The sequence below is a fragment of the Salvelinus alpinus genome, chromosome 20 (assembly GCF_045679555.1).
Source record: "Salvelinus alpinus chromosome 20, SLU_Salpinus.1, whole genome shotgun sequence".
NCBI classification, from domain to species: domain Eukaryota; kingdom Metazoa; phylum Chordata; class Actinopteri; order Salmoniformes; family Salmonidae; genus Salvelinus; species Salvelinus alpinus.
In genome coordinates this window covers 7,942,743-7,957,921 of record NC_092105.1, presented here as the reverse complement: position 1 = coordinate 7,957,921, position 15,179 = coordinate 7,942,743, and the positions used below count along the sequence as shown (strand labels likewise).

General features: G+C 46.9%; 1 protein-coding gene across 1 annotated transcript; it reads right to left on the bottom strand.

The window, feature by feature from the left end:
• Positions 1-12,823: 12,823 nt before the first annotated feature.
• Positions 12,824-14,326, bottom strand: LOC139547281 (putative proline-rich protein 21). The gene has a single exon (XM_071356337.1). It carries the CDS (start codon positions 14,324-14,326, stop codon positions 12,824-12,826), a length of 1,503 nt encoding a protein of 500 aa, XP_071212438.1.
• Between the last annotated feature and the right edge of the window lie 853 nt (positions 14,327-15,179).

The following is a 15,179-nucleotide window of genomic DNA, read 5'->3' as shown; positions in this document are numbered from 1 at the left end:
GGAGGGGAGAGAGGGGGGTTGGAGGAAAGAGAGAGAGGGGAGGAGTTGGATGAAAGAGAGAGAGGGGAGGAGTTGGAGGAGAGAGAGAGGGAGGAGTTGGAGGAAAGAGAGAGGGGAGGAGTTGGATGAAAGAGAGAGAGGGGAGGAGTTGGAGGAGAGAGAGAGGGAGGAGTTGGAGGAAAGAGAGAGAGGGGAGGAGTTGGAGGAAAGAGAGAGGGAGCAGTTGGAGGAAAGAGATAGGGGTTGGAGGAGAGAGAGGGAGGAGTTGGAGGAAAGAGATAGGAGTTGGAGGAAATAGAGAGGGAGGAGTTGGAGGAAAGAAAGAGGGAGGAGTTGGAGGAAAGAGAGAGGGGAGGAGTTGGAGGAAAGAGAGAGAGGGGAGGATTTGGAGGAAAGAGAGAGGGAGGAGTTGGAGGAGAGAGAAAGGGAGGAGTTGGAGGAAAGAGAAAGGGAGGAGTTGGAGGAAAGAGAAAGGGAGGAGTTGGAGGAAAGAGAGAGGGAGGAGTTGGAGGAAAGAGAGAGGGAGGAGTTGGAGCAAAGAGAGAGAGGATGTTTGAGGAGAGGGGGGGTTAGATGAGAGAGAGAGAGAGAGAGAGAAAGAGAAAGAGAGAGAGAGAGAGAGAGAGAGAGAGCGAGAGAGAGAGAGAGAGAGAGAGAGAGAGAGAGAGAGAGAGAGAGAGAGAGAGAGAGAGAGAGAGAGAGAGAGAGAGAGAGAGAGAACAGCACAGCACAGCACAGCATGACCAGGCCTTGAGCGGAGCATCATGCCCAACCATCAGTATTTTACCCCCCCCAACCCCGAACCCTGTGACCTAAGAGGTATGTATCAGATGCTCAACATGCTCTGCTCACACCTACTGTGATGGTCCGGGCCTAAACAACACAAAAACAACACTAGACACTATGGAACACAGAGATTTTACTATCTCATCCTGGAATGTACAAGGTCTGAGGTCATCTGCCTTTGGCCTAAAGAGCAGGAACCCAGACTTCATCAAATAAATTGTAAATACAGACATTGTCATCCTACAAGAAACATGGTATAGAGGAGACGGACCCAGGTTACAGAGAGCTGATAGTCTCATACACCAAACTACCAGGTGTGAAACAGGGAAGAGACTCAGGGGGTATGGTAATTTGGTATAGAGCACACCTAACCCACTCTATTAAATTAGTCAAAACAGGAACATATTACATTTGGCTAGAAATTAACAAGGAAATTATCTCAACAGAGAAACATTTCTTCATGTGTGCTACCTATGTCCCCCCAATAGAATCTCCATACTTTAACAATGACAGCTTCTCCATCCTAGAGGGGGAGATCAACCATTTCCAGGCCCAGGGACATTTCCTAGTCTGCTGCGACCTAAATGCCAGAACTGGTCAAGAACCTGACACCCTTAGCACACAGGGGACAAATACCTACCTGAAGGTGACAGGATTTCCTTCCCCATCTGCCCCACTAGACAAACTACGAAAACATAACCAACAGAAACGGGTCACAACACCTGCAGCCCACTGGCACCTCTATCAGATCACATCAACATCACACTCTACTTGAGCAGAGCTATGCTCAATCATGAGGCATCAAAGCTAGAGGAACTGAAGAATATTAAGAAATGCTGTAGAAGGAAGGAAAATAGCGTGGAAATTAACCCAAAAAACAAAAAATTATTAATCCCTTCTAGGCAACTTCCAGGAGAAAAGGTTTCACTGTAACAGGGAAGGTGTAAACTTGGCAGTAGAAAAACTAAACAGTATATTTGACCTCTCAGCTTCCGTATCAAATCTAAAAATGTCAAGCAGACAGCCTAAGAAAATTAACAACAATGACAAATGGTTTGATGAAGAATGCAAAAACCTAAGAAAAGAAATTGAGAAACCTGACCAACCAAAAACATAGAGACCCAGAAAACCTAAGCCTACGCCTACACTGTGGTGAATCACTAAGACAATACAGAAATGTGCTACAGAAAAAGAAGGAACAGCATGTCAGAAATCAGTATTAAAGAATCCATAGAATCTAAATCACTTCAGGGAAAATGTGAAAACTCTAAACAAACAACAACACGGAGAGTTATCTATCCAAATGGAGATGTATGGATAAACCACTTCGCCCATCTTGTTGGCTCTATGACAAATAACAAATAGCAAAAACATATAGATGATCAAAAATAAATATTAGAATCAACTATTAAACACTACCAAAACCCATTGGATTCTCCTATTATATTCAATGAACTACAGGACAAAATGCAAACCCTCCAACCCCAAAAAAAAGCCTGTGATGTTGATGGTATCCTCAATTAAATTATAAAATATACAGACACAAATTCCAATTGGCTATACTTAAACTCTTTAACATCGTCCTTGGCTCTGGCATCTGCCACACTATTTGGAACCAAGGACTGATTACCCCAATCCACAAAAGTAGAAACAACTTTGACCCCAATAACTAGCGGGGGATATGCGTAAACAGCAACCTTGGGAAAATCCTCTGCGTTATCATTAACATCAGATTCGTACATTTCCTCAGTGAAAACAATGTACTGAGCAAATGTCAAATTGTCTTTTTACCAAAGTACTGTACGACAGACGAAGTATTCAGCCTGCACACCCTAATTGACAAACAAACCAAAACAAAGTCAAAGTCTTCTCATGCTTTGTGGATTTCAAAAAAGCTTTTGACTCAATATGGCATGAGAGTCTGCTATACAAATTGACGGAAAGTGGTGTTGGGAGAAAAACAAACAAGATTATATAATCCATGTAAGTAAACAACAATTAAAATCGGTAAAAAACACACACATTTCTTTCAACAGGGTGGTGGGGTGAGACAGGGATGCAGCTTAAACCCCACGCTCTTCAACATATTTTTCAACGAATTGGCGAGGGCACTAGAACAGTCTGCCGCACCCGGACTCACCCTACTAGAATCTGAAATCAAATGTCTACTGTTTGCTGATGATCTGGTGCTTGTGTCACCAAACAAGGAGGTCCTACAGCAGCACCTAGATCTTCTTCACAGATTCTGCCAGACCTGGGCCCTGACAGACCTGGGCCCTGACAGACCTGGGCCCTGACAGACCTGGGCCCTGACAGACCTGGGCCCTGACAGTAAATCTCAGTAATACCAAAATAATGCTGTTCTAAAAAAGGTCCAGTCGCCAGGAACACAAATACAAAATCCATGTAGTTAACTGATTGACTAGAGCAAAAAAACTATACATACCTTGGCCTAAACATCAGCGCCACAGGTAACTTCTACAAAGCTGTGAATGAGCTGAGAGAAAAGGCAAGAAGGGCCTTCTATGCCATCAAAAGGAACATAAAATTTGAAATACCAATTAGTATCTGGCTAAAAATATTTTAATCAGTTAACTTGTTTAGGATAGGGGACAGCATTTTCACGTTTGGATGAAAAACGTGCCCAGAGTAAACTGCCTGCTACTCAGTCCCAGTTGCTAATATATGCATATTATTAGTAGATTTGGATAGAAAACACTCTAAAGTTTCTTAAACTGTTTGAATGATGTCTGTGAGTATAACAGAACTCATATGGCAGGCAAAAACCTGAGAAAAATCCAACCAGGAAGTGGGAAATCTAAGGTTTGTAGTTTTTCAACTCTTGTCCTATCGAATACAGTGTCTATGGGGTCATATTGCACTTCCTAAGGCTTCCACTAGATGGCAACAGTCTTTAGAACCTTGTTTGATGCTTCTACTGTGATGTGGGGGCGAATGAGAGGGGATTGAGTAAGGTCTCTCCCAGAGTGCCATGAGCTGACCATGCGCGTTCACGTGAGAGTTAGCTTGAGTTCCATTGCATTTCTGAAGACAAAGGAATTCTCCAGTTGGAACATTATTGAAGATTTATGTTAAAAACATCCTAAAGATTGATTCTATACTTCGTTTTACATGTTTCTATGGACTGTAACGGAACTTTTGGACTTTTCGTCTGCACCTAGTGATCGCGCCTAAACGCGCAAACAAAAAGGAGGTATTTGGACATAAAGATGAACTTAATCGAACAAATCAAACATTTATTGTGGAACTGGGATTCCTGGGAGTGCATTCTGATGAAGATCATCAAAGGTAAGTGAATATTTATAATGCTATTTCTGACTTCTGTTGACTCCAACATGGCGGATATCTGTTTGGCTTGATTTGTTGTCTGAGCGCCGTACTCAGATTATTGCATGGTTTGCTTTCTCCGCAAAGTTTTTTGAAATCTGACACTGCGGTTGCATTAAGGAGAAGTATATCTTTAATTCTGTGAATAACACTTGTATCTTTTACCAACGTTTATTATGAGTATTTCTTGTATATTGATGTGGCTCTGTGCAAATTCACGGGATGTTTTGGAGGCTAAGCTGAGTTTTTTGGATATAAATATGAACTTGATCGAACAAAACATACAGGTATTGTGTAACATGTTGTCCCGGGAGTTTCATCTGATGAGGAATATTCAAGGTTAGTGATTCATTTTATCTCTATTTCTGCTTTTTGTGACTCCTATCTTTGGTTGGAAAATCGCTGCACGCTTTCTGTGACTAGTTGCTGACCTAACATAATGATATGTTCTGCTTTCGCCGAAATGCCTTTTTGAAATCGAACACTGTGGTTGGATCTTATGGCTGCAGTCCCGTTAACGGGATCGATATGACAACAGCCAGTCGAAGTGCAGGGCACCAAATTCAAAAAACATAAATCTCATAATTAAAATTCCTCAGACATTCATGTGTCTTATATCATTTTAAAGGTAATCTTGTTGTTAATCCCACCAAAGTGTCCGATTTCAAATAGGCTTTTCAGTGAAAGCACTACAAACGATTATGTTAGGTCACCACAAAAACACAATAACCACAGCCATTTTTTCCAGCTAAAGACAGCTTTCACAAAAACCAGAAAAGAGATAAAATTAATCACTAACCTTCGGTTATTTTCATCACATGACACTCATAGGACTTCATGTTACACAATACATGCATGTTTTGTTTGATTAAGTTCATATTTATATAAAAAAATCTGAGTTTACGTTGAGGCGTTAGATTCACTAGTTGCAAAAACATCAAGTGACTTTGCATAGCCACATCGTTTCAACAGAAATACTCAACATAAATATAAATGATAATACAAGTAATACACATAGAATTATAGATATACCTCTCCTTAATGCAACCGCTGTGTCAGATTTCAAAAAAACTTTACGGAAATATAAACCATGCAATAATCTGAGACGGAGCTCAGATGATTAGCCAAATTAGCCACCATGTTGGACTCAACAGAAACCAGAAAATACATGATAAATGTTTCCTTACCTTTGATGAATTCATCAGAATGCAGTCCTAGGAATCCCAGGTCCACAATAAATGCTTGATTTGTTCGTTTATGTCCGTTATTTATGTCAAATTAGCTACTTTTGAATTGTTTACCAAATACCCTAACCAAAGTCTCAAAGCGCGACCACTATAACGTGACGAAATGTCCAAACGTTCCGTTACAGTCTGTAGAAACATGGCAAACGATGTACTGAATCAATCTTTAGAATGTTGTTAACATACATCTTGAATAACGTTCCAACCGGAGAATTAAATCGACTTCAATTGAGAGCAGGAACAGAGCTCACTCTCACGTGAACGCGCCAGTTCAATGCGTGGGCACCTCATGGCAGTGATAACTCATTCCTGTCTCCTTCGAATCCCCTTCAAATTAGAGTCATCAGACTAAGTTCTATTGACTGTTGACATCTAGTGGAAGCCGTAGGAAGTGAAACCCCATCCATATCTCTCTTTATATTCAATGAGAGCTTGGTTGAAAATATGCCACTCCCAGAAAAAATCCAAACAGGAAGTGGACCCTCTCAGGTTTTTGCCTGCCATATGAGTTCTGTTAATCTCACAGACTTAATTCAAACAGTTTTAGAAACTTTAGAGTGTTTTCTATCCAATACAATAATAATATGCATATATTAGCAACTGAGACTGAGGAGCTGGCCGTTTACAATGGGCACCTTTCATCCAAGCTACTCAATACTGCCCCTTCAGCCATAAGAAGTTAATCTTTAAAATGGTGTCTAATACTTGTATGTTTGAGAAATTAGAATTATAAGATTTCTGTTGATTGAGGTCTGGGGTCCGCTCACCAACCAAGAATTCACATAATGGGACAAACACCAAATTGAGACTCTGCATGCAGAATTCTGCAAAATATACTCTGTGTACAACTTTAAACATCAAATAATGCATGCAGAGTAGAATTAAGCCGATACATGCTAATTATCAAAATCCAGAAAAGAGCTGTTAAATTCTACAACCACCTAAAAGGAAGCGATTCCGAAACCTTCCATAACAAAGCCATCACCTACAGAGTGATGAACCTGGAGAAGAGTCCCCTTGTCACGTTCCTGACCTGTTTTCTGTTTAGTTTTGTGTGTTAGTTGGTCAGGACGTGAGTTTGGGTGGGCATTCTATGTTATCTGTTTCTATGTTGGTTTAGGGTTGCCTGGTATGGCTCTCAATTGGAGGCAGGTGTTTGGCGTTCCTCTAATTGAGAGTCATATTTAGGTAGGCTGTTCACAGTGTTTGTTTGTGGGTGGTTGTCTTCCGTGTCTGTGTAATTGTTTGCACCATACGGGACTGTGTACGGTTTGTTCGGTTTGTGTAGTCTATATGTCCTATTCGTGCGTTCTTCTTGTTTTATGTGAGTTCGTCGTCTAGGTCTGTCTACACCGTTTGTTGTTTTTGTTAGTTTAGTCAAGTTCGTGTTTTCGTTAATAAAGTATGTCATTTCACTACGCTGCGCCTTGGTTCCCTCAATACTCCTCCTCTTCAGATGAAGAGGAGGAGGACTGCCGTTACAGAACCACCCACCCATCCAGAGCCAAGCAGCGTAATTTGGAGCAACGGGCAAGTATACAGGACTTGTGGAGTTGGGAGCAAATATTTAACGGAGAAGGACCATGGGCTAAAGTAAATCACCGTCCATGGGAACAGCTGGAGGCAGCTCGGAGAGCGGAGGAAAATAGAGAGAGGAACCGGCGTTATGAGGGGACGTGTCTTGCACGGAAGCCCGAAAAGCCCGTGAGTAACTCCCAAAAATTTCTTGGGGGGGGCTAAGGGGTAGTGGGCCAAGGGCAGGTAGGAGACCTGCGCCCACTTCCCAGGCTAACCGTGGAGAGCGGGAGTACGGGCAGACACCGTGTTACGCAGTAGAGCGCACGGTGTCTCCTGTACGTGTGCATAGCCCGGTGCGGGTTATTCCACCTCCCCGCACTGGTAGGGCTAGATTGGGCATTGAGCCAGGTGTCATGAGGCCGGCTCAACGCGTCTGGTCTCCAGTGCGTCTCCTCGGGCCGGCATACATGGCACCTGCCTTACGCATGGTTTCCCCGGTTCGCCTACATAGCCCGGGTGCGGGTTATTCCACCTCCCCGCACTGGTCGGGCAACCGGGAGCATTCAACCAGGTAAGGTTGGGCAGGCTCAATGCTCAAGAGAGCCAGTACGCCTGCACGGTCCGGTATTTCCGGCGCCACCTCCCCGCCCCAGCCTAGTACCTACAGTGCCTACACTACGCACTAGGCTACCAGTGCGTCTCCTGAGCCCTGTTCCTCCTCCACGCACTCTCCCTATAGTGCGTGTATCCAGTTCGGTGCCTCCAGTTCCGGCCCCACGCACTAAGCCACCTGTGCGTCTCCTAAGTCCTGTACACACTGTCACTTCTCCCCGTACTAGTCCTGAGGTGCCACCAGTGCCGGTACCACGCACCAGGTATAGAGTACGCTTTGAGAGTTCAGTGTGCCCTGTCCCTGCTCCCCGCACTAGTATGAAGGTGCGTGTCCTTAGCCCGGTGCCTCCAGTTCCGGCACCACGCACCAGGTCTACAGTGCGCCTTATCCGGCCAGAGCCATCCGTCTCCCCAGCGCTATCTGAGCCATCCGTCTCCCGAGCGCCATCTGAGCCATCCGTCTCCCCAGCGCCGTCTGAGCCATCCGTCTGCAATGAGCCTGCAAAGCCGCCCGTCTGCCATGAGCCTACAGAGCCGTCCGCCAGACAGGAGCCGCTAGAGCCGTCCGCCAGACAGGAGCCGCTAGAGCCGCCCGTCAGACAGGATCTGCCAGAGCCGCCAACCAGACAGGATCTGCCAGAGCCGCCAATCAGACAGGATCTGCCAGAGCCGCCAATCAGACAGGATCTGCCAGAGCCGCCAGCCAGACAGGATCTGCCAGAGCCGCCAGCCAGACAGGATCTGCCAGAGCCGTCAGCGAGCCATGAGCAGCCAGAGCCGTCAGAGAGCCATGAGCAGCCAGAGCCGTCAGAGAGCCATGAGCAGCCAGAGCCGTCAGAGAGCCATGAGCAGCCAGAGCCGTCAGAGAGCCATGAGCAGCCAGAGCCGTCAGAGAGCCATGAGCAGCCAGAGCCGTCAGCCTGCCATGAGCGTCCAGAGCCGTCAGCCTGCCATGAGCGTCCAGAGCCGTCAGCCTGCCATGAGCGTCCAGAGCCGTCAGCCTGCCATGAGCGTCCAGAGCCGTCAGCATGCCATGAGCGTCCAGAGCCGTCAGCCTGCCATGAGCGTCCAGAGCCGTCAGCCTGCCATGAGCGTCCAGAGCCGTCAGCCTGCCATGAGCGTCCAGAGCCGTCAGTCAGCCATGAGCTGTCCCTCAGCCAGAAGCGGCTAGTAATCCTGAACTGCCCCTCAGTCCGGAGTTGCCCCTCTATCCTGAGCTACCTCTCTCTCCTGAGCTACCTCTCTCTCCTAAGCTCTCCCTCTGTCCTGAGCTATCCCTATGTCCTGAGCTACCTTGTCCCAGAGCTGTCCTTGATTCTGGTGTTGCCCCTAAATTTAGGTGGGGTTATTTGGAGGGTGGTCATTGTGGGGAGGCTAAGGAAGCGGGGATTGATTATGGTGGGGTGGGAACCACGCCCGGAGCCTAAGCCACCACCGTGGTCAGATGCCCACCCAGACCCTCCCCTGGACTTTTTGGTGATGCGTTCGGAGTACGCATCTTGAGGGGGGGGTTATGTCACGTTCCTGACCTGTTTTCTGTTTAGTTTTGTGTGTTAGTTGGTCAGGACCTGAGTTTGGGTGGGCATTCTATGTTATCTGTTTCTATGTTGGTTTAGGGTTGCCTGGTATGGCTCTCAATTGGAGGCAGGTGTTTGGCGTTCCTCTAATTGAGAGTCATATTTAGGTAGGCTGTTCACAGTGTTTGTTTGTGGGTGGTTGTCTTCCGTGTCTGTGTAATTGTTTGCACCATACGGGACTGTGTACGGTTTGTTCGGTTTGTGTAGTCTATATGTCCTATTCGTGCGTTCTTCTTGTTTTATGTGAGTTCGTCGTCTAGGTCTGTCTACACCGTTTGTTGTTTTTGTTAGTTTAGTCAAGTTCGTGTTTTCGTTAATAAAGTATGTCATTTCACTACGCTGCGCCTTGGTTCCCTCAATACTCCTCCTCTTCAGATGAAGAGGAGGAGGACTGCCGTTACACCCCTAAGCCAGCTGGTCCTGGGGCTCTGTTCACAAACACAAACACACCCCACAGAGACCCATGACAGCAACACAATTAGACCCAACTAAATAATGAGAAAACAAAATGTTAATTACTTGACACATTGGAAAGAATTAAATATTAATGTATTATGTCAATATGAATGCTTTAATTTTATGATGGAGAAAAACACACTTTGAACAGGAGCCTGATTAATCAACGTCAAGCAGTGATGTCTGGAAGTGCAAAACACAGCAAAAACACTTTACATAATAATGTCTGGAACGGAGCAAACGGAATGGCATTAAACTATGTGTTTGATATATTTGATACCGTTCCACTGAATCCGCTCCAGCCTTTACAATGAACTCTCTCTCTCTCTCTCTCTCTCTCTCTCTCTCTCTCTCTCTCTCTCTCTCTCTCTCTCTCTCTCTCTCTCTCTCTCTCTCTCTCTCTCTCTCTCTCTCTCTCTCTCTCTCTCTCTCTCTCTCTCTCTCTCTCTCTCTCTCTCTCTCTCTCTCTCTCTCTCTCTCTCTCTCTCTCTCTCTCTCTCTCTCTCTCTCTCTCTCTCTCTCTCTCTCTCTCTCTCTCTCTCTCTCTCTCTCTCTCTCTCTCTCGCTCTCTCTCTGTCTCTCTGTCTCTCTGTCTCTCTGTCTCTCTCTGTCTCTCTCTGTCTCTCTCTCTCTGTCTCTCTCTGTCTCTGTGTATGCATGCTGGGAGGTTTTTGGAGTTTGAATGTTTGGTGTGGAGGGCTCTGTCTATTTAGTCCTAACTAACGTTCTTGATTCTGTCCTTGGCCTTTTCTTTCCATTTAATGTTCTATGGTGGAGGGTTAACACACTGTTTGTTTTAGTGGTATCCACAGGTTTTTCAAAGTTAGGGTGGAAGAGGACAGAGTTAGTTTTCTGGGGTTTGGAAGGTGTAGTGTGCGCAATGGCTTCTCAGCCGAGCGCAGAGGAGACGCTGTCGATACGGCAGGATTCAGGAGTGTTCCTGAGAATGGAGTTAAACTTCTTATGGCTGGGATCCCGTTAACGGGATCGTTATGACAACAGCCAGTGAAAGTGCAGGGTGCCAAATTCAAAACAACAGAAATGTCATAATTAAAATTCCTCAAACATAGAAGTATTTTACACCATTTTAAAGATAAACTTGTTGTTAATCCCACCACAGTGTCCGATTTCAAAAAGGCTTTACGATGAAAGCAAACCAAACGATTATGTTAGGTCAGTACCTAGTCACAGAAAAACACAGCCATTTTTCCAGCCAAAGAGAGGAGTCACAAAAAGCAGAAATAGAGATAAAATGATTCACTAACCTTTGATGATCTTCATCAGATGACACTCATAGGACTTCTTGTTACACAATATATGTATGTTTTGTTCGATAAAGGTCAAATTTATACAGAATAATCTGAGTTTACATTGGCCAGTTACGTTCAGTAGTTCCAAAACATCCGGTGATTTTGCAGAGAGCCACATCAATTTACAGAAATACTCAAAATAAACATTGATAAAAGATACAACTATTATGCATGGAATTATCGATACACTTCTCCTTAATGCAACCGCTGTCAGATTTTAAAAAAAGCCTCACCGAAAAAGCACACCATGCAATAATCTGAGTACAGCGCTCAGACAACAAAACAAGCCAAACAGATATCCGCCATGTTGTGGAGTAAACAAAGTCAGAAATAGTATTATAAATATTCACTTACCTTTGATGATCTTCATCAGAATGCACTCCCAGGAATCCCAGTTCCACAATAAATGTTTGATTTGTTCGATAAAGTCCATCATTTATGTCCAAATACCTCTTTTTTGTTCGCGCGTTTAGCCCAGTAATCCAAATTCATGAGGCGCAAGCAGACGAAAAGTCCAAAAGTTCCGTTACAGTCCGTAGAAACATGTCAAATGCTGTATTGAATCAATCTTTAGGATGTTTTTAACATAAATCTTCAATAATGTTTCAACTGGAGAATTCCTTTGTCTTTAGACATGCAATGGAACGCAAGCTAACTCTCACGTGAACGCGCCTGGTCAGCTCATGGCACTCTGCCAGAGCCCTGACTCAAAGAGCCCTCATTCCCCCCTCCTTCACAGTAGAAGCATCAAACAAGGTTCTAAAGACTGTTGACATCTAGTGGAAGCCTAAGGAAGTGCAATCTGACCAATATCCCACTGTTTATACGATAGGCGATTAGTTGAAAAACTACAAACCTCAGATTTCCCACTTCCTGGTTGGAATTTTTCTCAGGTTTTTGCATGCCATATGAGTTATGTTATACTCACAGACATCATTCAAACAGTTTTAGAAACCTCCGAGTGTTTTCTAATAATATGCATATCTTAGCTTCTGGGACTGAGTAGCAGGCAGTTTACTCTGGGCACCTTATTCATACAAGCTACTCAATACTGCCCCCAGCCATAAGAAGTTAACACAGTGTCCAAAGAAGGGCCAGAAGTATACGGAATGGTGTCGTCTGCGTAGAGGTGGATCAGAGACTCACCAGCAGCAAGAGCGACATCATTGATGTATACAGAGAAGAGAGTCGGCCCAAGAAATGAACCCTGTGGCACCCCCATAGAGACTGCTAGAGGCCCGGACAACAGGCCCTTAGATTTGACACACTGAACTCTGTCGGAGAAGTAGTTGGTGAACCAGGCGAGGCAATCATTTGAGAAACCAGGGCTGTTGAGTCTGCCGATGTGGTGATTGACAGAGTCGAAAGCCTTGGCCAGGTCAATGAATACGGCTGCACAGTATTGTTTCTTATCGATGGCGGTAAAGATATCGTTTAGGACCTTGAGCGTGGCTGAGGTGCACCCATGACCAGCTCTGAAACCAGATTGCATAGCGGAGAAGGTACGGTGGGATTCGAAATGGTTGGTGATCTGTTTGTTGACTTGGCTTTCGACGACCTTAGAAAGGCAGGGTAGGATGGATATAGGTCTGTAGCAGTTTGGGTCTAGAGTGTCACCCCCTTTGAAGAGGGGGATGACCGCAGCTGCTGTCCAATCTTTGGGAATCTCAGACGACACGAAAGAGAGGTTGAACAGGCTAGTAATAGGGGTTGCCACAATTTCGGCAGATCATTTTAGAAAGAAAGGGTCCAGATTGTCTAGCTCTGCTGATTTGTGGGGGTCCAGATTTTGCAGCTCTTTCAGAACCTCAGCTGACTGGATTTGGGAGAAGGAGAAATGGGGAAGGCTTGGGCGAGTTGCTGTGGGGGGTGCAGTGCTGTTGACCGGGGTAGGGGTTGCCAGGTGGAAAGCATGGCCAGCTGTAGAAAAATGCTTATTGAAAATCAGTTATAGTGGATTTATCGGTGGTGACTAAATGGTAAATGACAGAGAGCAGGGGTGTGGGTGGATGGGAGCAGGGGTGTGGGTGGATGGGAGCAGGGGTGTGGGTGGATGAGAGCAGGGGTGTGGGTGGATGGGAGCAGGGGTGTGGGTGGATGGGAGCAGGGGTGTGGGTGGATGGGAGCAGGGGTGTGGGTGGATGAGAGCAGGGGTGTGGGTGGATGGGAGCAGGGGTGTGGGTGGATGGGAGCAGGGGTGTGGGTGGATGGGAGCAGGGGTGTGGGTGGATGGGAGCAGGGGTGTGGGTGGATGAGAGCAGGGGTGTGGGTGGATGGGAGCAGGGGTGTGGGTGGATGGGAGCAGGGGTGTGGGTGGATGGGAGCAGGGGTGTGGGTGGATGGGAGCAGGGTTGTGGGTGGATGGGAGCAGGGCTGTGGGTGGATGGGAGCAAGGGTGTGGGTGGATGGGAGCAGGGCTGTGGGTGGATGGGAGCAGGGGTGTGGGTGGATGAGAGCAGGGGTGTGGGTGGATGGGAGCAGGGGTGTGGGTGGATGGGAGCAGGGGTGTGGGTGGATGGGAGCAGGGGTGTGGGTGGATGGGAGCAGGGCTGTGGGTGGATGGGAGCAGGGCTGTGGGTGGATGGGAGCAGGGGTGTGGGTGGATGGGAGCAGGGGTGTGGGTGGATGGGAGCAGGGGTGTGGGTGGATGGGAGCAGAGGTGTGGGTGGATGGGAGCAGGGGTGTGGGTGGATGGGAGCAGGGGTGTGGGTGGATGGGAGCAGGGGTGTGGGTGGATGGGAGCAGGGCTGTGGGTGGATGGGAGCAGGGGTGTGGGTGGATGGGAGCAGAGGTGTGGGTGGATGGGAGCAGGGGTGTGGGTGGATGAGAGCAGGGGTGTGGGTGGATGGGAGCAGGGGTGTGGGTGGATGGGAGCAGGGGTGTGGGTGGATGGGAGCAGGGGTGTGGGTGGATGAGAGCAGGGGTGTGGGTGGATGGGAGCAGGGGTGTGGGTGGATGAGAGCAGGGGTGTGGGTGGATGGGAGCAGGGGTGTGGGTGGATGGGAGCAGGTGTGTGGGTGGATGGGAGCAGAGGTGTGGGTGGATGGGAGCAGGGGTGTGGGTGGATGGGAGCAGGGGTGTGGGTGGATGGGAGCAGGGGTGTGGGTGGATGGGAGCAGGGGTGTGGGTGGATGGGAGCAGGGCTGTGGGTGGATGGGAGCAGGGCTGTGGGTGGATGGGAGCAGGGGTGTGGGTGGATGGGAGCAGGGCTGTGGGTGGATGGGAGCAGGGGTGTGGGTGGATGGGAGCAGGGGTGTGGGTGGATGGGAGCAGGGGTGTGGGTGGATGGGAGCAGGGGTGTGGGTGGATGGGAGCAGGGGTGTGGGTGGATGAGAGCAGGGGTGTGGGTGGATGGGAGCAGGGGTGTGGGTGGATGGGAGCAGGGGTGTGGGTGGATGGGAGCAGGGGTGTGGGTGGATGGGAGCAGGGTCGTGGGTGGATGGAAGCAGGGGTGTGGGTGGATGGGAGCAGGCATGCTGCTGGATGTACGTAGTGAAAGGAGCAAGCAGAAAAAACTCGCAACAGAGAATATGTGAAATGCAGCAATAACACACAAACACCGTAAAACTAAGCAATTAGTTGAGCTTCTCTCAAAAGGTGTGATCACAGCAACTGAAACCGACAATTGCAACACTGATATAAGATGTGTACCTGTGATTTACAATGGGAACTGGGACTGAGCCAAACACAACCATATACCATGCAGGTGAGGCTCAATCGCCAAAAATGTAAACAATACAAATGTTTTAGAACTTTTTGAAAATTTTCATGTCAGGCTTTTTTCGCCTGTCGACAAGCTGCAAGGTCCAGATAAGGGAAATACAGTGTCGACTCAGCACCTTCGCTCAGTGGGAGAAAGCTTCACAATCAATACATCATTAATCATTGGTTTTAATGTGGGCAAGCCTGATGTTGACAAGCATAAAAATGGCAGGATTAGGGAGGGAAAAGATGATGGTGAAGGTTTGCATGTAAAGGAAAACCGATTTACAGAGAATTGCTATAAAATATGACGGTTCATTTGTTCTGATATCTGAATAGGTTCTGATGGATGATTAGAGGGTGTTGAGTTTTGTGGAAGGGTATATGCACGCGTGTTCCTTCTTGCACTGTTGGTGTTTTATCATCCTCAAACCAAGATATCTAAATATATTTAAATAAAATACAGTTTAATTATATTTGTGTCACATGGATGAAAGCAAGGTCAACGTTATCCACATTACATTTAGATGCTGGTTGTTAACCAGCGTTTTGTCTTCTGTCCCGGGAACACAAACCACTCTGAGATGAATTACAATCAGCGACCTTCCTACAAAGATAATCAGATA